Source organism: Peromyscus leucopus, chromosome 20 (genome assembly GCF_004664715.2).
Source record: "Peromyscus leucopus breed LL Stock chromosome 20, UCI_PerLeu_2.1, whole genome shotgun sequence".
Taxonomy (NCBI): Eukaryota; Metazoa; Chordata; class Mammalia; order Rodentia; family Cricetidae; genus Peromyscus; species Peromyscus leucopus.
The window spans coordinates 46,858,912-46,882,820 of record NC_051080.1 but is presented as its reverse complement, the minus strand read 5'-3'; the positions used below and the strand labels follow the sequence as shown (position 1 = coordinate 46,882,820).

Sequence of the window (23,909 nt, the reverse complement as noted above, 5' to 3'; positions counted from 1 at the left end):
TTACACCGTTAAATTTGTTTATTTTGGTTAAATCTTCCCTTGCTTTATAGAAGAAAATTTCAGTATTTTGGTATTGAAAAGCATTCACTTTAAAAGAAAAAAAACGTTAATTTCACTACTTATGGGACAGTGGAGGCAATAGTTCAGCATTTGCGTGCACAAAAAAAAAAATCTTGGGATTGAAGTCAGTTTTAAAGACCAAGACAGGATAAGGAGTTAATACAATATATAATAAACCCATTATTTTGGTAAATTGATACCCAGTAATGAAAATGAGGAGAAAACCAGCCAAGCACTTCCATCCTTGAGAAAAGTCATGCTTCACATAGTAAGGTGTAAAGTGTATCTTCTCCATCTGTATTACTTGAACTTTAGAGGCTTTCTGGACAACTTGGGCATCTCATCCCAACATTAGGGGCTTTCTTTAAAGAATTCCTTTTTGTTATTGTTGTTTTAAAGTCAGTGATGTTGTTTTTCACCATATGGTGTACTTTTTTAATGTAAATTCAGTGGCTAGGAGCCCTCTAGTGGCCAGCAAATGCTGACAAAATTTTATGCAAGTTACCTCGTTATCAATAATATGCTTTTAGTACCTAATTGATAAAATACTTATTTTAAGGCATTTTCAATATTGAACAAAATATATAAACAGTGAAACTTCATACTCTACATTGAAAAAAAAAACTTTGTACAAAGAGCACAGGTTACTTTCTCTCTATTTCCTGCACACACTCACAGAAACTTAACCTATGGTCTCCAAAGTCTCCCAGAAATCATGTTCCTGCAGCACACTGAAGACGAGTCAGGGCTAGACTGCAGGTGGAGCGGCAATGTCCCACACATGTAATGCCGCCAGATACTTTCCTGTCACACAGTACTTTATCTAAGCACGCTGCAACCTATCCTGAAAAAGAAAATGGTCACTGTCTTGAAAGTAGGGGGAAAGATGCATTATTGCACGTTTCACATTAGTTGAGACCTGTGTTCACTGCACATATAGCCTACTTAGGATGAAATCATGGCAGGAACTGTGGGTGGAGACTTTTCAAGCTCATATCAGTTCATTTTAATTTAATCCTTAATAAAATAGTCAAAATACAGAATAAATACCAACCTATGCAGGATGACTGAGTCACCTAAGAAAGCCCTGGCACATGTTTCAATTATCTTCTTAGGTCAGTTAAGTAAAGGAAATTTGAAAATAAATTAATTCTATTGAGCATATAAATCTGATGTGTATATGTGTGTGGGTGTGTAATTTGTACACACACACACACACACACACACACACACACACACACACACACACACAAATAACATTTAAAATATTTAAATTAGGGGCTGGGGAGGTAGAGGGCCTACCACACAAGCAGCTTAGTTTAGCTGTCCATCACTCAAGTGAAAAAGCCAGGTGTGGTCTGGAACTGAGAGGGCAGAGACAGGTAGATCCCCAGAGCTCACTGGCCAGCCTGGGACATCAGGAAACACCAGGTTGAGTCTCGGAAAGTAAGGCCGAGAGTACTTGAAGAAGACACCTGACTCTAATCTCGATCTCCACACGTAAGAATGAGATCTAAGTTTGTTGTTCTAAAAGAACAAACTGACTGCTATTTGGTAAAATTGATTATTATAACTTATTAGACATCATTTTTTTTACTTTTTGAAATTAAAACATAATTTCATCATTTCCCCTTCCTTTCCTCAAACCCTTCCCAGGAGGCCCCTTGCTCTCTCTCAAACTCATGGCCTCTATCTTCTTAACTGTTGTTACATATATATGCATGTGTATGTGTGTAGGCATAAATATATATTGTATATACATACATATAACGTAAGTATAATACAACCTGCTCAGTCCATATAAAGTTACTTATGGTATGATTTTAGGACTGACCACTTGGTAGTAGATAACCACTTTGAAGGTGGTTATCTTCCCTTGGAAAGACTTAGTCCTGCTCTCAGCATTCCTTCGTTGCCATAGTTCTTTGACTAGGGTTGAGGCTCCATGAGATTTCCTCCTTTCCTGTCAGCTTGTCTACTGGTGTCCTTCTTGTACAGCTCTTGTTTAGGCAGCCATGCTGATGAGATGCCATGAGTATAGAAACACTGTGTGGGAGCTGTTTGAGCCATGCCCGGAAGCACCATGCCTACTGAGGTAGCAGGCAGCTGTTCCGCCTGCCTTGACCTTAACCTTGACCTGGAGGTACATGGCCCCTGGGGCGAGGCCTCTGGGAGACCCTCAAGACCTGGGATGAATGTACACACTCTCTCTTTATTACCTCATGGTTTGGGATGCTGGAATGGACCATGGCAGAGCTTGCCAGAGAACAGTATTGGACCGTGCCTCACCCTTCCAAGATCCTGCGACAAATTCCTTTATTCTGCCTTGTGAGTTAACCCCCAAATAAATTCCTTTGTTCATTAAATAGACTCCATGGATTGCTAATGATATTCTCTCTCTCTCTCTCTCTCTCTCTCTCTCTCTCTCTCTCTCTCTCTCTCTCTCTTTCTCTCTCTCTCTCTCTCTCTCTCTCACACACACACACACACACACACACTCACTCACACTCACACTCATACACTCACATTCTCTGGCATTTCTAGGACAGGAAATTTCACAGCAAACTCCCTGGTCCTCGGCTCCTACCATCTTCCCACCCCTCTTCTGATAGGATCCCTGAGCCTTAAATGCGGGAGCTGTGTGGCAGGCATGTCAATACACATCGTTTTTTAAAAATACTGCTTGTCTTTCAGAATTCATATCACATCCTTCAATATAAACAAGTGACATAGCATTGGCTATCTCAGAGCATGCCATTTATCTTCAAGTATACTGACAGATAATTCTGTGAATAAATGACCAAGTATAGGCAGTAAGGACATCAGTAACATTAAGAACAATATTTTAGTTTTCACTTATTTACCATATGAACTATTTACTGAATGGGTTCAATTCACCAAAACTAATACCAGACACATAGCCAACATCACTGTTGTTATGGTTAAGCCCAGTTATCAATTTGATGAGATGGAGAATTACTTAGGAGGCAGGACTCTGCACCCGCCTCTTGGAAATTATCATGATTAGGTTGAGGTGGGAAGTCCTGTCACTGTGGGTGGCACCATTTCCCTAGGATGATTCCCTAAACATTGTGAAAGTGAGAGTACTGGGCACAGAGCTTCATAGTCCTTCACGTCTTGACTGTAGGTGTGATGTGCTCAGATGCCACAGATCAGGACGATATGACCCTGCCACCATTATGGCTACAACCTCAAACTGTAAGCTGAAATAAACGTTCTCTCTGAGTTGCTTTTGTCAAGGATTTTTATCACAACAACAGAAAAATAAACTAAGACAACTGCTTTTTATTTCTTTAGATAATCTAGAAGGCAAAGGAAGAAATATCCAGGGATAAAGTTTATGAGGTACATTTGCTTCCAAGTTGTTAAGATTCATTTTCCTCTTGAGGCAATTATCAGTTTTATATCTTATACTTCAATGTATTTCTTAACCGCACTTTGATTTCCTGTAAACATGTCTTCCTTGTCTAGAGACGCACTTCAGCAGCAGAGCACTTCTCTAGCAATGCAGCAGTGCAAAAAAAAAGTGCAGAAAGAATGTGTATCTTTTTATCTGATGTCTGTCACGTTCACACTACTTCTTCCTACATTGTTTGTGATAACCATTTTAGATAAGATTCATGCGCACTGTGCCACGGTTTCTTCAGAGAGCTCATGAAAAGGAAATGCATATGCCTTAAACCATGTATATCCGCGTGGCAAATTTTAAATGCAACTAGTTTGTTCTAGGCACACTGTCAGTATTTAATAAATACATACATCTCCAAATGTTAAAACTACTATGTTGAAAGTCTGATTGTGAAAAAAAATTACTTTTTATTCAATTTTACATTATGTCTTAAACATTTTGGTGCCAAATGAAATTTCAATGAAATCAGCAAGATGAAATGTAGAAAACAGGAGGTGAAAAAAAAAATGGCACTAAAATCCTCAGAGGTTCTCTCTCCAGATCAAGTATTCCTCAATTTGAACAGCAAGTCACACACCAAACTCTCTTCCTAGGAGCTACCAAAGGCAGATGTCTCAGTCACTGTTCTGCTGCTGTGAAGAGACAACATGACCACGGCAACTCATCAAAGAAAGCATGTCACCGTGGACAGTTGAGTAGGTTTAGTCCATTATCAGCATGGCAGGGAGCATGATGGTAAAAGGCAGATTTGGTGCTGGAGAAGTAACTGAGAGTTCTACATCTTGATCTGCAGGCAGCAGGAAGAGAGAGGAGACACTAGATCTAGCAGTATGGGCATTGGAAACCTCAAAGCCCACCCCCAGTGACACACTTCCTCTAACAAAGACACACCTACTCCAATAAGGCCACACCTCTATTCCTTCTCAGGTAGTGCTACTTCCTGATGACCAAGCATTGAAATATATTAACTATGGAGACCATTCTTATTCAAAATCACCACAGCAGATAACAGACCATGGTGCTTAGTAAAAATAAAAGATGCATCTCTGCAGAAGGCAAGAAAAAGTTACCCACATAACTCCTCCCCAGACTCCAAGCACTGCAGCTCTGCTTGGAAAGAGCAGCCATAAAGAAGAAATAATAAATAAAGGCCAGATATTAGGCTGGAAAGTCTGCACCAAGACTGCTACAATGAAGCCCAGTACCAGGCACAGCCCCATAATCCATGCCCTGAAGTTAGTTCTTAACCACTGAGCCTTTGGAATCATACTCACCAGGTGAACACTGTTACAACCCTGGCCAGCACAGTGTGGAACCAAACTCCATACTGAACTATCAGGTAGGAAGCACAGGGTATATTTCTAGTACTCAGTAAGAGGCTGGCAAAACCTAACCTTCCCAAACCCTAAAGCCCCATCACCAGGCCAGGACTCAAAAATGAAATCCCTATAGCACCTTCAATGACAGAGAAAGGCCCTAAGCCCTAGCCCATCAGATTCTATTCCAACCACCATTCCCTGTGGCTGGTATGATCTTGGGTTAGGATGGGCCTTGGTCCAATCTCAGTGCTGCTGGTCTTAATGGGTTTTGAATTGGGGATATGATACAGCATTGTGGTATTAGAGCCCATTCCATTCTTTACATAAGTTCAATTAGCAAAGCACAGAAAAATAACTGCCTAGGAGGAAAATGGAGGAGAGCATTAACTCCTGACACAGGATGCTGAAGTGTATCCCTCCAAAGCAGTGCTGCCCAGAGTCAGGCAGCATTCCACTCACAAGGTCAGTAACTGTAGATGGGATCTCTGTGACTACCCTAGATGCAGGAAGACGCTTAGAGGAACATCTTCTCAGGTGTTCCCCATTCCTACTAAAATTACCAACTGTTGACTTGGAAGAAAACTGGACTTGAATAGCTCTCCAGTACTGACACAGTATCAATGTTCAGAACAATGGATCGTGTGGTCACCAAGTCTGACACTAGCAGATTACACTTGAGTCTTATAGATGAAAATGTCCACTATTCAAGAGATACCTGACAAAACCATCAGATGCTATGGGTATATTTTTTGTGTGCTCTAACAAATAAAGCTTTCCTTGGAGATCAGTGAACAAAGACCAAAATTAAAAATACAAATAAATGACATTGTCATTGAAAGTCTTATAGACACAGGTGCAGATGTAACAATAATTGCACCAGAATGTTGCCTTCCAAATTGGCCTCTTAAGGAGGTAAATGTTCAGCATTTAGGGATTGGAACATTATCTCAGGTAAAACAGCATGAGATGGGTCGAATGTATAGGGCCAGAAGGACAGAGAGGAAAATTAAAGCTATATGTGATTAACATAGCAATGAATTTATGGGGACATGATTTGTTCCAGCAAAATGGAATACCCAGATTAACACTCCTCCAATCTCAGAAACAAATCATAAAGTAACATATGTTTCTGGGGAAAATATCAGAAGGTATTATAAAGAACAGTCATTGACCATTCAGGTTATACAAGAAGAGGGCACAATAGCTGCTGATCTTTCAAAGTCATCAACAGCCCTACCTTTAAAATGGTTGATGGACAAAACTGTATGGGTTGAGCAATGGCCTTTAACATCAGAGAAACTGCAGGCCTTAGAACAGCTGATACTGGAGCATATCGATTTAAAAGACTGTTTCTTCACTGTACCCTTACAAGAAAAAGACAGAGAAAAATTTTGCCTTCACAGTACCTACTTATAATAATTCTCAGTCTATTAAGAGATATCAATGTAAGGTTCTCCCACAGAGAATGCTAAATAGCCCAACCCTGTGCCAATATATTGTAAGTCAGCTGTTAGAAATGATATGAAAGCAATTTCCTCAATCTATAGTTTACCGTTACATGGACGATATTTTATTAGCTGACTCAAATTTAAATACTTTAGAAAGAAGGTTTGAAGAAGTAAAGAAAATTTGGCCTTGTTAGAGATTACAAATTGCTCCTGAAAAAATACGAAGAGGAGATTCTATTAATTATTAAGAATGTAAAATAGGTGTACAAAAAAAATAGACCACAAAAGGTACAAATTAGGAGAGATGAATTGAGGACTCTTAGTGACTTTCAAAGATTATTAGAAGACATTTCCTATCTATGGCTGATTTTGTAATCACACATTTGCTAGAAGTTATGGCCATCATGGGTATACCTGTACAAATTAAAAATGACAATGTTCTAGCACATGTCTCTATTAAAATGAAACAGATTTTTGCTTATTACAATATAAAACATATTATAGGTTTACCACATAATCCTACAGGGCAAGCAGTCATAGAAAGAGCAAATCGAACTCTAAAGGATATGCTAAATAAACAGAAAGGAGTAACAAAACCCCCAAGAAATAGATTGCATAATGCTTAATTAACTTTAAGTTTTCTAAATGCTAATGAGAAAGGAACGAAAGCTGCGAAGAGACACTGGACAATGGAAAAAACTATGGAATTACATCAGCTTGTGTACCTAAAAGATGTGTTGACCTAAAAATGAAAACTAGGACATGAGTTACGTTGCAGAAGAGGTTTTACTTTTGTTTCCACAGAAGAAGATAAGCTACAGATACCATCAAAATAGATAAAGGTTCAATTTGAGCAAGAGAGAGCTCTTAATCTCAAACAATGTCAATATAAACTAACTTTAAGACTAACGAATGCTTTTCATTTGATCAGATATAACTTGCCAAAAGAGAACCTCCCCAAAATTAGGGTTGGAGAAGGGTTTTGTTTTTGTCTTTTCAGGACAATGAAGGCACCCAGCTAAAGAATCTGATGACCACTGGACAAATAAGACACCTGAAGAAAAAGGATGAATCATCCAGAGAAAAAGTCCCAAGAAAAAGAGTAAATTGGGTGATTGGTATATCACATCTCCAACAGGATAGAATTTCATACATCTTCCTAAATGTTTGTTTCTGCTGTTCTCTACAGACATATAATACAAATGGCTTTTTTGTAGTCCCAGTCCAATAAAAAATAAAGCTGGCTATGGATTTGGAGTGTGGCTCTCTCCTTGTCTAAACCCAAGCATACTTGTTAAGAGGAAAATCCAAAATCTCTGTATAATGTCAGGAGAGCCACCTGATATGGGACAGAAGAAAAACCAAAATTAAAAGACTGTTCTATTGCTACCAATCTTACAATCCTTTGGTTTTATTTTGACTCTTTAACACTTTTCTTAAGGTACAAATATTATCTCAAAATTTCTAAGACATACATACATACACACACACACACACACACACACACACACACACATATATGTTAAACTTTTTGTCATGGTATTAATGGTCATATAGAGTACTAACTAATTCTAGAAAAAGGCTTCATCTAGCTTCCTATACATGATTTTAGGTTTGAGTCTCTATCAGGTAACTAGGAATTAAGTTTTTGTACTCTGGATGTACATAACAAATATTGATCCTTTAACCTCATTGAGATCTGCTGCATATGACATTTAAAATGTTTACGTTTTCTGCAAAAACCATGACAACGCCTAACAGCAACCTTTGAAGTCTCCAAAATACAGATGGGGTCTCACAACGATGATTCCACATGGACTATCATAACACCCCTAAATGACAAACACAATCCAAAGATCGGCTTTGGACTACAAAATGCTCAGGACAATTTTGAGGTGGCTAGCTAAGATGATGCAGCTTCACAGACTACTCTAGCAGGACTTACACAAGCCCTGCATCTTCCCATTACACAGAGACTAGATAAAAAATGATACAGCTACCTCCCCCAGGACTTGGCAATTAACCCATTTTTTTTTCTCCTCAGGATTCCCTAAAGATGCCATTGCCCCAGGTAGCAAGAAGTAATTTTAAGAACATGACACCCACATTCTCAATAGGGGGTTGGGTGGGTTTTGGTCATTCATTGGGTCATGGATATTTGTTCTTGTTTAGGGTGATTGGTTACAAGTTGTTATTGGTAATAGTTTTTGTTTTTTTTTTTTAAAAAAAGCTGAACAAAGAAGATTAGATTCAGGACTCTTGAAAAGAAAAGAAAAAAGGGGGATATAGATATGATAGGATAAAAGGGTAGATTATTGAATCTACTTTTAAAAAGCAACTACTTGCTTCAAATATTTTACATTAATATGGATCTTTGTATACTGATACAAAGTTGAGATTATTTTTGTTAGAACATACTATATGTACATTTCTAATCTTGTTGAAGGTACTGTACCTATACAACTCATTTAACAAGGTAATGCAAATTTCTAGTCCTTGAAAGTTATTATTGCCAACTATTAAGATAATAAGGAAATGCAGGTTAGTAATTAGTCACCTATTATAATTGTGGTCATATTAGGTATGTTATCAACATCAAACAGAGATATATTTTAGATAGACATGTCATCTTCAAACACTTCAGAGACCTACAGATTATGGCATTTAAGATGCTTTAGTAACATAGGTTTTTTTTTTTTAAATGACAATGAGACATGTCTGCTCCTGGCAGCACAAATCTACTTCAGAGAAGATGATGGGCATCAAAGAAACTCCATATGGAGTTTACTTTCTTTGTAGCAAAAGTTAGCCACTGGGCAAGAAAATGCCCTTGCCTCAAATGCTGACAGTATGCTATCCAAATGGACAAACAGGACACAAAAGAAAAGACTGCTGAACTTTGCCAAGACAAGATAGGACAGCTCTTCAGAAAATCCTGCTTCACAGATACGTCTGTCAGATATGTTAGGTCTGTAGGCTAAAGATGTTGCAGAGGAAACTTGGGTGACTGTCCATGCAGCCTGCTGTTTCTGTCATTTCTAACATTTTTTGGAAGTGCTTTGTTTGCACTTTCTGCTTATTCAGGTAATATTATTTCCTTCTCAGGTCTCTGGTAGAGTTGAAGACTCTGTAGTTGTAGTTACAGTTTTGCTTGTTAACAGGTTCAGTAAAGAAATTGACTAAAGAGGTGTAAAGTGTATAAGATTGAGAAACATTAAAAGATAATTTTGGTGAGGCAAGTTAGAATAGAAGGTGAATTAGGTACAACCTTTTGGACTCAACAGGAGAGGATAGATGTGGAGTATTTTCTCTGAATTTATCAATTTTTAATGGACTAGATATTCTTGTTGTATTTATTGCTTGTATATACTGTATATAGCTATTGTACTTATTGTATATAGTTTTTCTTATATTAGTTATAACCTTCCTTTTTATTTTAGACAAAAGGGGGAAATATGATAATATTTTGTTTTTGTTCTAACAAATAAAGCTTACCTGGAGATCAGTGTGGAGCTAACCACTAGTTAACCATAGGGGCCAGGCAGTGGTGGCCCACACTGTTAATCCTAGCACTTGGGATCTCATGCCTTTAATCCCAGTACTAGGGAGGAGGAAATGGGAATTGATATGGTTGGGCCAAGAGAGGACTATAAGGCAGGCTGAGACAGGAGCTCGGCCTCCCTTCAGGCTGAGGAGTTGGCAAGGTAAGGGGTAATTGTGGCTTGTTCCTTTGTCTCTCTAATCTTTCAGCATTTACCCCAATATCTGGCTCTGGGTTTTTATTATTAAGACCAATTAAGATTCACACTAATAAACAAAATGCTGAAATAGCAGAAGGGACAACATATCCATAAAAAATAAACAACGTGCTTAGAATTCTTGGAAAAATAGACACAAATATTGCAAATTGAGAATAAGTGCCTAACTCTTCAATGCAAGAATGAGATTTAAGACCAACAAACACCAAGAACTTTTAGCTGAGATCAACTAACAGCCAAAACAAGGCAAGAGATACTGAAAACAGGTATACTCCTGAATGAAGTTCTAAATCGCTGTTTTAAAGAAACCAAGAGCTTGTAGAACACAAAGAAGTAATTCAAAATTCTCATACAAAAACAAAAATGGAGACAATGTTTAAAAATCAAACAGAAATCTTACAATTGAAAAATACACTAGAGAATTTTAAAGCATGCCCAAAAAAGACATTAATATGGAAGTTAACCTGAGCAAACAAAGAACAAGCCCCAAGACACACTATTCAAGAACACAGAGGATGAAACAAGAGAAAGCAAGAGAAATGGAGTGAGCTGTGGTAGTCTGAGAGAAAATGGTCCCCATGAGGAGTGGCGCTATTAGGAGGTATGGCCTTGTTGGAGTAGCTGTGTAGGTTTTGAGGTCTCCTATGCTCAAACTATGACAAATGTGACACACAGTTCACTCTCTGTTGTGCTGGGGGATAGTCTGTATGTCAAATTACTCTGATTGGTCAATAAATAAAACACTGGCCAGTGGCCAGGCAGGAAGTATAGGCGGGACTAACAGAGAGGAGAAAAGAAAGAACAGGAAGGCAGAAGGAGTCACTGCCAGCCGCCGCCATGACAAACAGCATGTGAAGATGCCGGTAAGCCACGAGCCATGTGGCAAGGTAGATTTATGGAAATGGATTAATTTAAGCTATAAGAACAGTTAGTAAGAAGCCTGCCACAGCCATACATTTGTAACCAATATAAGTCTCTGTGTTTACTTGGTTGGGTCTGAGCGGCTGTGGGACTGGCAGGTGACAAAGATTTGTCCTGACTATGGGCAAGGCAGGAAAACTCTAGCTACATACATGTATACATCACACTAACATCCAAGAATATGTACACTAATAGATAATAATGAAAGAGATTTATTTGTACCATGATAGCTATAATTAGTAAAAAGATATTATAGATTTGAAATTTGATGAACAGCCTTCAAATCTTCTCACTGGATAAACAGATAAGTAATAAAACTCATTTGTTAAATAGTTTGATTTACCCATTCCAAAATTCATAAATATATATATATATATATGCATGTGTATGTATGTGTATATATATGCCAAATACTATGCTACACACTAAAAATACAGCATACCATTTTGACTTGTCAATTTAAATATCAAAAAAAGGTGGAGAGAGAAAATGAAAGATAAAAACAAAAATGCTAGAAATCAAATTACAAAGTAGTTATAAGACCTTAACTAATCAATAATTACTTAAAATTTAAATTAAGTAAATTTCTCAATTAAAAGCTATAGAATAAATTAAAAACCCAACGCTATGTTTCCTATACTCTTTCTACTGTTCAGAAATGGCAGACACCATTCTATGTGAATTAAGTACAATGTTATGCATTTGTGGTGTAATTAGTCTAAATTATACTCATTACACAATCCTAAAATTCAAATAAAAACTTCTAATGACCATAACAGCTTTAAAAATAACAAAGTTAGACGCCTACCACTATCTTGTTTGAAGGCAAATAAGTGTTTAGCAATCACAACAACGAGGCCTTGGCATGAAGGCAGACCAGTGAAGGAGAAGACAAGTCTACATGGAGGACTACTCAGAGCTGACAACTCATTCTAGACAGAAGAACAAAAGCAGTCAGTTAAGAATCGCCTTTGTAATAAACAGTGGTATAACAACTAAAGTTTCATAATTCAGAGAAATATACATTGAAAGTGTTTCTCTTTTAATTCTAAGAAACTTAACCAAAAATGGATCATGTGTATAACTGTGAAACATAAAAGCATAAATTTTCTAGCAGTTGAGATGAAGCAACTTGACAACAGTTCTGTGGAAGAGCACTTGCTTTGCATGCATGAGGCACTGGGTCCGCTTCCCATCACCACAAAAGAAAGTACTCAAGAAGAGGGTTTGCCTTTGATTCAAACTAAAGACACAAAGCCTCTAAAAGGAATGGAGGGAAACATTTCGACTCAAGGGTGAGCAATGATTTCTTGGAATCAATGATTTTTCTTAGGAAGTACTTATCAACAACAAATCAGACATCATCAAAATAAGGATTGTGTTCATCAAAAGGCAGATAAGATGGGTATGGTGGCAAATGACAGCACCTGGGGGGCTGAGATGAGAGAATAAGGAAGTTAAAGGAACCCTTACTACATTACAAGCTCCAGGCCAGCCTGAGCTACACAGTGAACCCTGTATATTATCAAATTATATTTCAAGAAATTTAAAAAGAAAAGTTGTAATACATAAGTTTAAAAAGAAATATAAAGTACTTTTACAACTTAGTGCAAACGTGTAAAAAAAAAAAAAGACTGTTTACCACAGAAACTATATAAATGCCTACTAAATACAAGAAGAAACAGCCCCTGCCTTTACTCAAGAAAGACTACAGTGAAAAGCTAATACACCGAGTAGGAAGGCTGCAATTTACAACAACAGCAACAAAAGTTGTCATATTAAAATTCATTTCTTTATTCTTGGAAATCTGTCTTATAATCTTGCCCATATCAAATATAAAATACTTTAAATCTGTCGTAGTTCAAATCCTGAACACCTGAACATCACATAGAGCACTTACAAAAAAAAAAAAAAAAAAAAAAAAAAAAAAAAAAAGGATACAACATGTAGGCAACTCACTGTTGCTTAAAATTTTCCTATGTTTATTTCTGTTCGGAATGCATATAACGAGTACTACATTAGGTCAGCAAGATGGCTCAGCGGGCACTCACCACACAAGCCTGATGACCCAAGTTCAATCTCCAGAGCACACGAGAAGGCAGATGGCGAGAACTAACTCCACAGAGTTGGCCTCCTCTGACCTGCACATGGGAACCCCGACACACCATGCACATAAACACAAACATTAGAGACTCAACAAGATGTTTACCTGTCAGAAGGGACATCACTGGCAATCGGGTGCCTCACTCCGGATCCGTTTTTAATAGAATCCTGTCTTGTGAGGCCATGAGAGCGAGCTTTCTCCACTGCAGGAACAGGTAAGTCACCTGAGGGTCCTTGGAACTGGGTCTGCTCGTGGAGTTTCGCTTTCTTCTCCTGAGGTGCCTCCTCATTTCGAAGCCCTCGAAGAACCTTTTGATCGGGCTGCTGTGATGGAGTTGACCCACTATTATAAAACCACGCTCCTGATTTAGTGAGGATCTCTTGTTGTTTTCGGCACAAATTACACACCCACATAACCTGCACAAAATAACACAGAAAAAAAAAAGAAATAAATCTCCCTCAGAATGAAAGACAAACAAAAGGAGAGAAAATTCAAGCCAACAAAAAAATTACATGGTTATACTTCTGCAGTTAAAATGAACTCAGGATTAAATGCTACTATAAATTAAATAATTCATCCTTTCTTTTAATTTTATAAGCATGATTATAATGAAATTACACTTACAGAAAAACTTACATCAAAATAATAGTTGTTTGCTTGTATTCTGTAATTATTTATTTATTTAGAAGCATGATGTAGCAAACAGAAAATGAATTTTGGAGTTAGTCAATTTTAAATAGTATCTCCAAAACAGGAAACTAAAATTTTCAGCAAGATACTGAACCTTTATAACTATAGAACTCAATTTCTTTAACAAACAAGGGATAAAAACAAAATGATAGCATCTCTTATATTTTTAAAATAAAAATAATTCATAAAAATGCATGTTATATACTAGATTTCCAGTATGTTAACAGTTTATTAACAGTAATAGTCTACCACCAACTATATTATGTGCTTATTTAAAGAGTTTTATTTCTTTTAAGTAGCTATCAATGACTAAAACAAAGCTGACAACACTATTAATTTCAATAAAAACCTATTCACTGATCATAAATTGTAATGATATATTTGATTCTTTTACTTTTGCATCTACATTTATTTGGGTACTATTCAAAATAGCTAAGTAATGGATCCAATCTAGGTATCCATCAAGAGATGAGTAGATAAAGAAGATAGGTTACATATACAGAACTGCATTTTAATCACCAATAAACAAGAATGATCATGATGTGTGCAGGAAAACAAATGCAGCAGATCTCTAGGCTATGGAATGAGCCAGACTCAGAAAGAAAAATACTACATGCATTCTCTCCTATGCTGACTCAAGATTTAGGGGCGGAGTCTGGAGTAGAAAGAACAGCAGGAGAGGGAAGGAAGAGGTACTAATGCAGTGGGAGAGGCATGAAAGGGTGGGCAGGAGGGAGGAGGAGAGAGAGAATATGGAAGGTAGGTGGGTGAGTGGTCAGGTAGGTGAGTGGATGGATGGATGGATGGATGGATGGATGGATGGATGGATGGATGGATGGATGGATGGATGGATGACACACAGGCAGGTAGGCAGGCAGGCAGGCAGGCAGGCAAGGCACGATTTTGGATGGGGACCTGAAGGGAACAGAGAGTGAAAAGAGAGCATAGAGGGGGTAACTACAGTAAAAGTACCTAACACAACAAATGGGCATCCATAAAACATATTTCCACAAAAACATGAGATAGACTTGATTTTTATTGTGGTGTTTTGTTAGTTAAATCCAACAAATTGAACCATCTTCACTACTTTTAAATGATACTTCAAGTAATATTAACTATATTCAAATTGTTCCCAAGCAGAATTTGAAAACTTCTTATAAACCTCAATTCTATACTCATTAGACAGAAATACCCCTTCCCTCCCTTATTCCCAACCATAACACCTATCTCATGCTTAACTGGTAATTGAAATATCTTTTTCAGAATCCAGTAATCTAAGGACATTATTGCTGTATGACCAGAAAACCTTCTCTATCATCTCAAAACTCTTTTTTTGATTAATTGGAAACTCTACAAATAAATAAATAAATAAACAAACAAACAAAAAATGTGTTTGTGAAATGTAAGGTAAGCATGTATTTCAAATGAATATGAATTATATGCTTACACTGACTCTCACACAGACTCCACATTTCAAGATTTTTTTCATATTTAAATGACTTCCAATAATATAATCACAAAAAAAGAAAGCCTTTCTGCCTACTAATCAACAACAAAGCAGAAATCAACTTGTGAGATAAATAATTACCCATCACTGCATCCAACCAAGTGGTTTTCATTGAAATAAGGGTGCTTTGTAAAATATCATTTAAATGTTCCATTAAACCAGTTGTATTATAGTTTGTATCACACAGCATTATAATTGTTTATTATGATTTTGTTCTTTCATTGCATGGGGTATATATTCCTTTATCCACTACTGAATTGACTATTATTTTGGAAGCAAAGACTCTATCTTGTGTTAGCATAGTAAGACCATATAAATCATAGACTACTAAGATCTAAATGCCTACTAGCTTGAAGTCACTTGAAGTAATCCTGAAGGAAATATAGTAAGGTATTTGATACTATAAAACCAAGATTTATGTTTCATCAATTCCCAAATAAGTTACTCAACAATAATGTTAATATATGTGCCACTTTTAATTTGTAAATAAGTAAGGCAGTATTTTTAACAAAAACACTGTGGTTTCACTCATTTTTTAGTAAACAAACTCCACAGTTCATTTTCTATGATTGATGTGAATAGACATTAAATATAAATATATCCAAATATATCAACCAATAGTTTTAAAAATCATATTATGTCCAAATGATAACCAAGATATGACCACTTTTGAGGTGACATGTGACAAATGCAGACACTTTCCAACCTCTATTAAAGGAAGGAACTTTGAAAACACATTAAGAACTGTTGCCGGGAAGCAAACCAAGAACACTGGCCAGGCAGATGCTCTCTGACTAAGCTCAGTCTTCAACCAGCAAATAAAATCAAAGTTCAACTTCTCTGGTTTGAAACAAATCACTAATCTGTTAGAGGACTCTAAAATTTAGCTGTCTTTGGAATAAGTCACATTCAAGACATTAAAGAATAACTTGATAATTAACAATGGAACAAATGAATTTGCAAGGCAATCATCTAAGTACTGTTATTTACCTCTGTCAAAAAGATCCAAAACTAATATATATTCAAGATGATAGCTTGAAAGAACTGCAGCAAAAGAACCACAGTGCAGTTTAATGGAGACAGGTAGAAAGGATCCTTAGTATAAAATACTCCAAAAGCAACTTATTTTAAGAAATAACCTAAAGCTGAGTGACGGTGCATCACTATAACCTCAGCACTTGGGAGATGGAGGGAGGAGGGTCACAAAGTCAAGGTGAACCTTCCACCTGTGGTGTTTGAGCCCAGCCTGGATTCGTGAGACCCTTATCAAGAATTTTTTTCTTAAAGGAAGGGTGTGGGCACTGTGGAGAGAGAGGAAGAAAGGGGACTAAACATAAGAAGTAAGGGAATGGTGGGAGTCGGGAAAGGGTGAGAAAGGGTAGCTAGACAACAAATGCAATCACAATACACTATATACAAATCTACACTTTATAGCTGGTTTATCAGTCCCTTCAGTGTGGTCATGAACTTCAACAAATCAGCTATAAAGTCCAACACATTATTAGGAACAAAATAAAGAACAAATTCTGGGGATAGCTGCAAGCTGGCACCACAGTTAATTTATTATATTTTCTGAAAGTGCAATGATTTAACCTCCTAAAATGGGGATGGGGCTTGAAGATCATGGACCTCAAAAATATTAATAGTAACCATAAGTCTAGGAATCTGAATGAAAACTTAAGGAAAGTTAGCTGATCACCACACTAGTGTGAAGTTCTCATAGAATAACTACTTCTTCATTGAGCCACAAAGATTTGGTTTTAATTTATTATTTTAATTGATAACAAATGAAATCTTTGTAAAGTATGTGTTCTATTGAAAATGCACTACTAGAGAAATCTTTAACTGGGGTATACACAGTTTCAGTACCATGAAGCACGTCACAAGAACTCCCAACTCCCCCTGGAACTTCATCCCATGAAGTAACATGGGTTAACTGGAAATCGCAGACATATTGAGACTACAGAAACGAGGAGACAAGTCCAAACAGTAGCTTTTTCCAAAAGTCAGCTGTCAGCACAATACTTACTCTATGAAAATAATGACACTATATTCAGCATTCGCAGACAAACTTGAAGGAAACTGTAATTTACCATAAAAATTAATTTCAGACCAGAAAATTCCAATTTGTATACAGAAGGGAAAATAACTATTAAAACTAATTCACTATGTTTATGGATTCAGACAACACTCACTAGATGATGCGTACATGCCAGACACTCTGCAAGGAGATAGTGAGTACAGAGGTGTAAATTCTGTTGTGAATGTTAAAGAGTAGAAGGAGGGGAGCAAACACACAAGTACAAACACTGTCATATTACACTCAGTGCTATGGAATATAGCCATATGCTGCAATCACACCACGGATCCCTTGAAGCTTTCTTCTCTGCCTAGCCCTATGTCAAGGGAAAAAAAATGAGGGTGCAAAAGCTATTGGCAACATAGCTGGAATCCAGAGGAGCTCAATCACAGCATTCCCCATTTGAAGGTATCTCTGTCTCACAATGGGCAGAATTTATAGGTACTTAGGCAACTACCTATAAGTTATTCTCTCAAGATCGCTGGGATGGATTTTCAAAATCAGTATACTGGCATATATCCTCGAGTGTTAAGGCTTTCCAACAGGTCACCATAATCCTTATGTAAGAGACTGCTGGGATACAGAACACGAATCAGAAATATTCACCTGATATATACAACAAGACTATGCATGGCCTCCATAAACAGCTAACATGCCATTTCTGGTAATAGCTACATTTATAGGCTAAAGCAAGCTAATGGGATCTTTGGTAAGTGTCTAGGAGGTTGAAAAATGAGCAAGTTTAAACTTGGGCATTTCCCAAGCTAAGTCATTACATTCTTCTCTGTTGGCTACTATTGTGCTTTGACAAGTAACTCACCAAAATATACCTTGTTTCTCAGTGGTTTATCTAGTTTTCTTCAATATGTGAAGAAAACAAGTCAGGCCTACTCTGGTTTTTCTGTTACTTATATCAACAGCATTCAGACTGTACCTAGACTTGAATTATTGCAAATCATAAAGCAGCATTGTTTACTTAAGTCACTCTTCTCACAGCACAAGTGTCAAAGCGGAAGGACTCCACATTCTGTTTATATGAGTAGACCAGCATCTTCCAGGCACACCTGGGCACAACTGGCCATCTATTTTTGCCAGCAATGACATGTTTGAACATATACAAGATTATCAGAGACACAAGATCTAATCTCTTGACCTGGGACAATAAAAGACAGGGATATGGCAGACACACACTGACTCATCACTGGGTCACTCATGAGCCAGACTTGAAATGTACAAGCTCCAGGTTCACAGAGACCCTGCCTAAAAGGAATAAGGCAGAGAGTGATGGAAGACACCCAACACTCTGCTGTGTGTCCAACATACTCCGTCTATCTGTCTGTCCCTCTCTATTTCTCTCTCTCCCCCACCCACCCACCCACCTACTCACACAAATATCAGAAATAGGCCATTGATCCAGAGGACTTATTTGTCAAACTAAAATTCTGTTGGGTGGCTTTAAAGAAAAATCTGGCAATGTGCTACTGTGATGAACAACGTAAAAGGCATAGACAAACACTTTGGTGTCTTTTCCTCCTGGCCCATTCTTAATGATAATGCAATGCTGAGTTCACTCTGAAATACTAATGCACCAGTGAGTGCTATCGCATCCTGAAGGGTGATTCCTTTATAAGAATTTCAAATATAAATAAAGTAAAAGATACTTGTTAAATTTAACCAAGCACATTGTCTGGTACAAAGACAATGTCTAAAGAAGAGAAATAGAACACAAGTGATATCAAATACTGGCCTTAACACTGTCTGAATTCTCCACACTCCCACATCCACACCCATGTCCACACAAGCACAGAAGGGGCAGCTGGTTGTTTTCAACTGCTCTTGTCTATACACCTAATACGTTCTCCAAACACCATCTGGCTTAAAATAAAGAACTTTCTCTAAAATAGATCAATTTTAGGACATAAAGAAAGGCCAGAGTGAGGTGGTATTGTGTTCCCTGAAATATTGTGCACCCTAATAAACTTATCTGGGGTCAGAGACAGAAAAGCCACAATATTAAACATAGAGGATAGGCAGTGGTAGCACACGCCTTTAATCCTAGCATTCCAGAGGCAGAAATCCATGTGTTCAAGGATACAGCCAAGCATGGTTACTCAGCCTTTAATCCCAGAAAGTGAGCCTTTAATCCCAGGGAGTGAGGCAGAAAGCAGAAAGATATATAAGGCGTGAGGACCAGAAACTAGAGGCATTTGGCTGGTTAAGCTTTCAGGCTTTGGAGCAGCAGTTCAGCTGAGATTCATTCTGGATGAGGACTCCAGTCTGAGGAAACAAGACCAGCTGAGGATCCGGTGAGGTGAGGTAGCTGTGGCTTGTTCTGGTTCTCTGATCTTCCAGCTATACCCCAATACCTGGCTCAGGTTTGATTTTATTAATAAGAACTTTTAAGATTCCTGCTACATCAGAGGACATGCTAGTATCCATGGACCATGCTTCCAACCCAGGCCATGTTGATGCCTGTGGTCCACATGGATGTCCATGGTCTGTGCTGCCACCTGAGGTCATGTTAATGTCTGTTGACCATGCTGCTGCCAAAGGCCATGTCGATGTCCATGGTACTTGTTACCACCAGAGGCCATGTGGATGTCGGTGGTCTGTGCTCTTGCTGGAAGCCATATTTATTGATGTCTGCGGTCCATGCTGCCAAAGAAGGCCATGTTTATGTCCACAGTATATATGGATGTCTGCAATTTGTACTGCCACCAGAAGCCTATGTAGCCACTGAGGGCATGTCAATGCCTGTAGTCTATGCTGTTGTCAGAGGCCACGTTGAGGTTCATGGTCTGTGCTGCCATCAAAGGCCATGTTTATATGTGTGGGTTGTGCTGCTGCCAGGGGCCATGTTGGTGCCTGTGGCATGGCCTGTGTTATAGTCAAGGGCTCTGTTGATGTCCATGGTCTGTGCTGTCAATGGAGGCCTTGTTGAGGTCCATGGTTCAAGTTGCTACCAAAGGCCTTATGGATGTCTGTAATCCATGCTGCTGCCAGGGGCCATGTGGAAGTTCATGATCCACACTACTGCTGGCTGTTACAGACAGGGAAGCTTCTTTTGCAGTGATATCAATGACTGCAGCCTCGCAGTTGAGAATGAGAGACATTCAAGGCTTCTGTGACAATCTCCTACCACCCCAAAACAAAGAAATAGTCTAAACAGGAAGCTATTGAAGAGAGCCCCTTAAAAATGTGATGGGGATGCTAAAGCTCTTCACAGTAGATGGCTCATGGGAGGCCCAGGGGGACGGACCCCAGTTTTCTTTAAGAGGCTGGCCACTAGGAGTTTGACCATGCTCCAATGAGCATATGGGCAACACAAATTGGACTTGGTATATTCCTTCTCTTCCTCCTCTTCTTTTTCTTCTTCTTCTATTTGGGGGCAGGCACAAGGGTGAGGGGGGATGGAGCTGGGAGGACTGAGCAGTGAGTGCAGCTGGGGTGCGTTGTGTAAAATTCTTAAGTAACCAATATAAAACATTATGTTGGAAAAATGAAAAAAAACCACTCTATACCTCTAAGATACAAATACATACATACATACATACATACATACATACATACATAGGAAAAAATAAGTAGCTTTCTTATATCCTAATAACTTGCTGAGAAAGAAATCATAGTGGGGGAACCATTTACAATAGCTTAAAAAAAAGACTACAATAAAATAATGTAACCAAAGGTAAATGATCTATACAAGTAACATTTTTAAATATTGAGGAAAGACATTTAAGAAAACACTAAAAGACAGAAAGGGCTTCCATGCTCAGGAATTATATTGTGAAAATGGCTATACCGGGCAGGCAGACAATACAACCAGTATTGCTTGCTGCAAAGTCTGACAATCTGCGTTCAGCCCCCAGAACCACATAAAAAGCTGGCAAGTGGCATGCACCTACAGATCCAGCACTCCTAAGGGTAATGGAGATAGAGACCAGGAATCACCCAGAAACTCAAAACCTAGAGTAGCCACATCACACAAACAAGGAAGACCCTGCTTCAACAACCCCACAGTTATCCTCTGATTTCTACATGCATGATCCTGCATATGCACTTGTGTGCACACACATACATGCACAGAGAGACTATAATAGAGTTTTTAAAGGCTACAGTAACAAAGGTGGTCGTTAGATTCAACACAATCCCCTTCAAAATTCCAATGACAGAACTAAAGTTAATATAAGAACAGACTTATGTCATTTGATTTTTTGAAGAAATCAAAAAAAAAATCCTAGCATTAAAGGAATATGGAAACACAACATACCAAAATCTATGGGACACAGTGAGGGTGGTCTTAAAGGGAAAGTTTATGGTCCTAAGTGCCCACACTCAAAAAAAAAAAAAAAAGAGAATGTCAAATTAATACTTTCCCAAAGGCCTTTTGGAAAAATAAAACAAATCCAACATCCCTTCATGATAGAAGTGATGGGGGACAGGGACAGAGAAAGCTTGCCTCACCACAGTGAAAGACAGGACATGACAAACTTGTAGCCAACACCATGCTAAAAAGAAAAATTCAGAGTTCCCTGTGGGATCAGGGACAAGGCAAAGGTGTCTACTCTCTCCACTCCTATTAAATAGAGTGCTTTAAGTCTAAGGTAGACCAGTAAGATAAGAAAGGAAATAAAAGGACAGAAACAGGAAAAGAAGAAGTCAAGGAAGCCCATTCTCTGAAAATATCATCCTTTAAAGAAAAATCCCTGAACACACACGCACACACACAAAATCTTAAATGATAAAAAAAAAAAAAATTCAGCATAGTGGGACAATACAAAACGAAAACACATACACCTAGCTTTTCTATATACATAAAAATAAGACATAAAAATAAAAATAAGACACATAGATCAAAGAGATAGAATTGAGGATCTAGATGTAAGTTCACACAACTACCTAATTTTTGACAAAGATGCCAAAAATATACACTGGAAAAAAAGGCAGCTTCAGCAAATAATGATTGGACAACCAGATTTCAACACACAGAAAAATGAAACTAGATCCTTATCTCTCATGTTCTATAAAACTCAACTCACACAGATGAGGACTTCAACACAAGAACTGCCATCCTAAGGCTACTAGAAGAAAAGAGGAGAGAGCGCCCAGATCGGAACTTTCTGAATGATTCTCTGGTAGCACAGGAAGAGCAAAGATCAACAAACGGGATCTCATGAAATAAAAAGCTTCTGTAGGGCAAAGGACACTGACATGAGTGAACAGGCAGCCTACAGAATGGAGGCAAATCATTTTTAGCCACTCATCTGACAGATTAGTGCCTAAAACATACAAACCCAAAAAAAAAAACTAAAAATTAAACAAGAGAAACAACCCACCTTAAAGGGGATTAGGTAACTATGGAAGTGAATAGAAAATTCTCAAAAGAAATATAAATGGCTAGGAAATACTTTTACATCCTTCAACACATTCAACATCCTTGGATATCAGGGTAATACAGGTTAAAACTACCTCAAGACTCCATTTCACCCCAATGAGAACAGCCATCATCAGAAACACAAAGGACAATAAAGGCTGGTGAGAGTGTGGCGAACGAGGACTGTGGGTGTACACACCAGCACATCCACTCTGGAAGTCAGCCGGGTGGTTTTCAAAAAAAAAACTATTAATGAACTGCCACATGACCCAGCTATACCACTCCTGGACATACACTCAGAGTTGTAGCCAGAAGTTCTCCTGTGACCCTCCCAGTCAGCAGCCGCTCAGACCCAAGTAAACACACAGAGGCTTATATTAATTAAAACTGCTCGGCCATTAGCTCAGGCTTCCTACTGATTAGCTCTTACACTTAAACTCAGCCCATTTCTGTTCATCTATATGTCACCATGTGTTCCATGGCTTTACCTGTGTGCCATTACATGCTGCTCCCTGGACAGCAGGCTGGCATCTCCTGACTCAGCCTTTCTCTTCCCAGAATTCTCTTTGTCTGTTTATCTAGCCTATACTTCTTGCCTGGCTACTTGCCAATCAGCGTTTTATTAAACCAGTGTCCAAAAGCATCATAACACAGAGGACTTCATATCCTGCTACAAAGACATTTGCACATTCCTGTTCACTGCAAGTCTATTTAAAATCACTCAAAATGGAATCAAACTAGATATTCAGCAACAGATGAATGATTAAGAAAAACAATAATATACACAATGTAATTTTACTCAGCTATAAAGAAAAATAAAATCACAAAATTTGCAGGTAAGTGGATCAAACAATAACATACATAGGTGTGTTGGGGTGGGGTGGGGGTAACTCAACCCAGAAAGACAAGTGTCTTGTATCCTCTCTCCTATGCAGATCTTAGCTTCCAATATTGTGTTTTATGTGTCTTAATCTGGAGCACGGGTGGAAAACGGGAAAGTAGAAAGGGACTTGGGAGGAGGAACAGTAGATTACAGGACTAACAAAAGTAGTGAGTAGAACACCAGGGATAGAAACCTTAAGCAGAAAGGGCATGGGATCAAGGGAAAATCAGGGGTTCACTCCACTCCCGTGGGGGGCTAACCCAGAGGAAGGACATATGAAAAGCTATATGGAGGCTATTATCTTACAACACAACTTTTAAAAAGTAAAATAAAGA

General features: G+C 38.1%; 1 protein-coding gene across 39 annotated transcripts in view; it reads right to left on the bottom strand.

The window, feature by feature from the left end:
- The window catches only part of Rims2 (regulating synaptic membrane exocytosis 2), a 472,086-nt gene that overhangs the window by 317,950 nt on the left and 130,227 nt on the right, over positions 1 to 23,909 (bottom strand). For all 39 annotated transcript variants that reach the window (XM_028879262.2, XM_028879269.2, XM_028879266.2 and 36 more), the window contains one exon: positions 13,146 to 13,456. In XM_028879262.2, the coding sequence (XP_028735095.1) occupies positions 13,146 to 13,456 (311 nt within the window). The remainder of the gene's footprint in view (positions 1 to 13,145; positions 13,457 to 23,909) is intronic.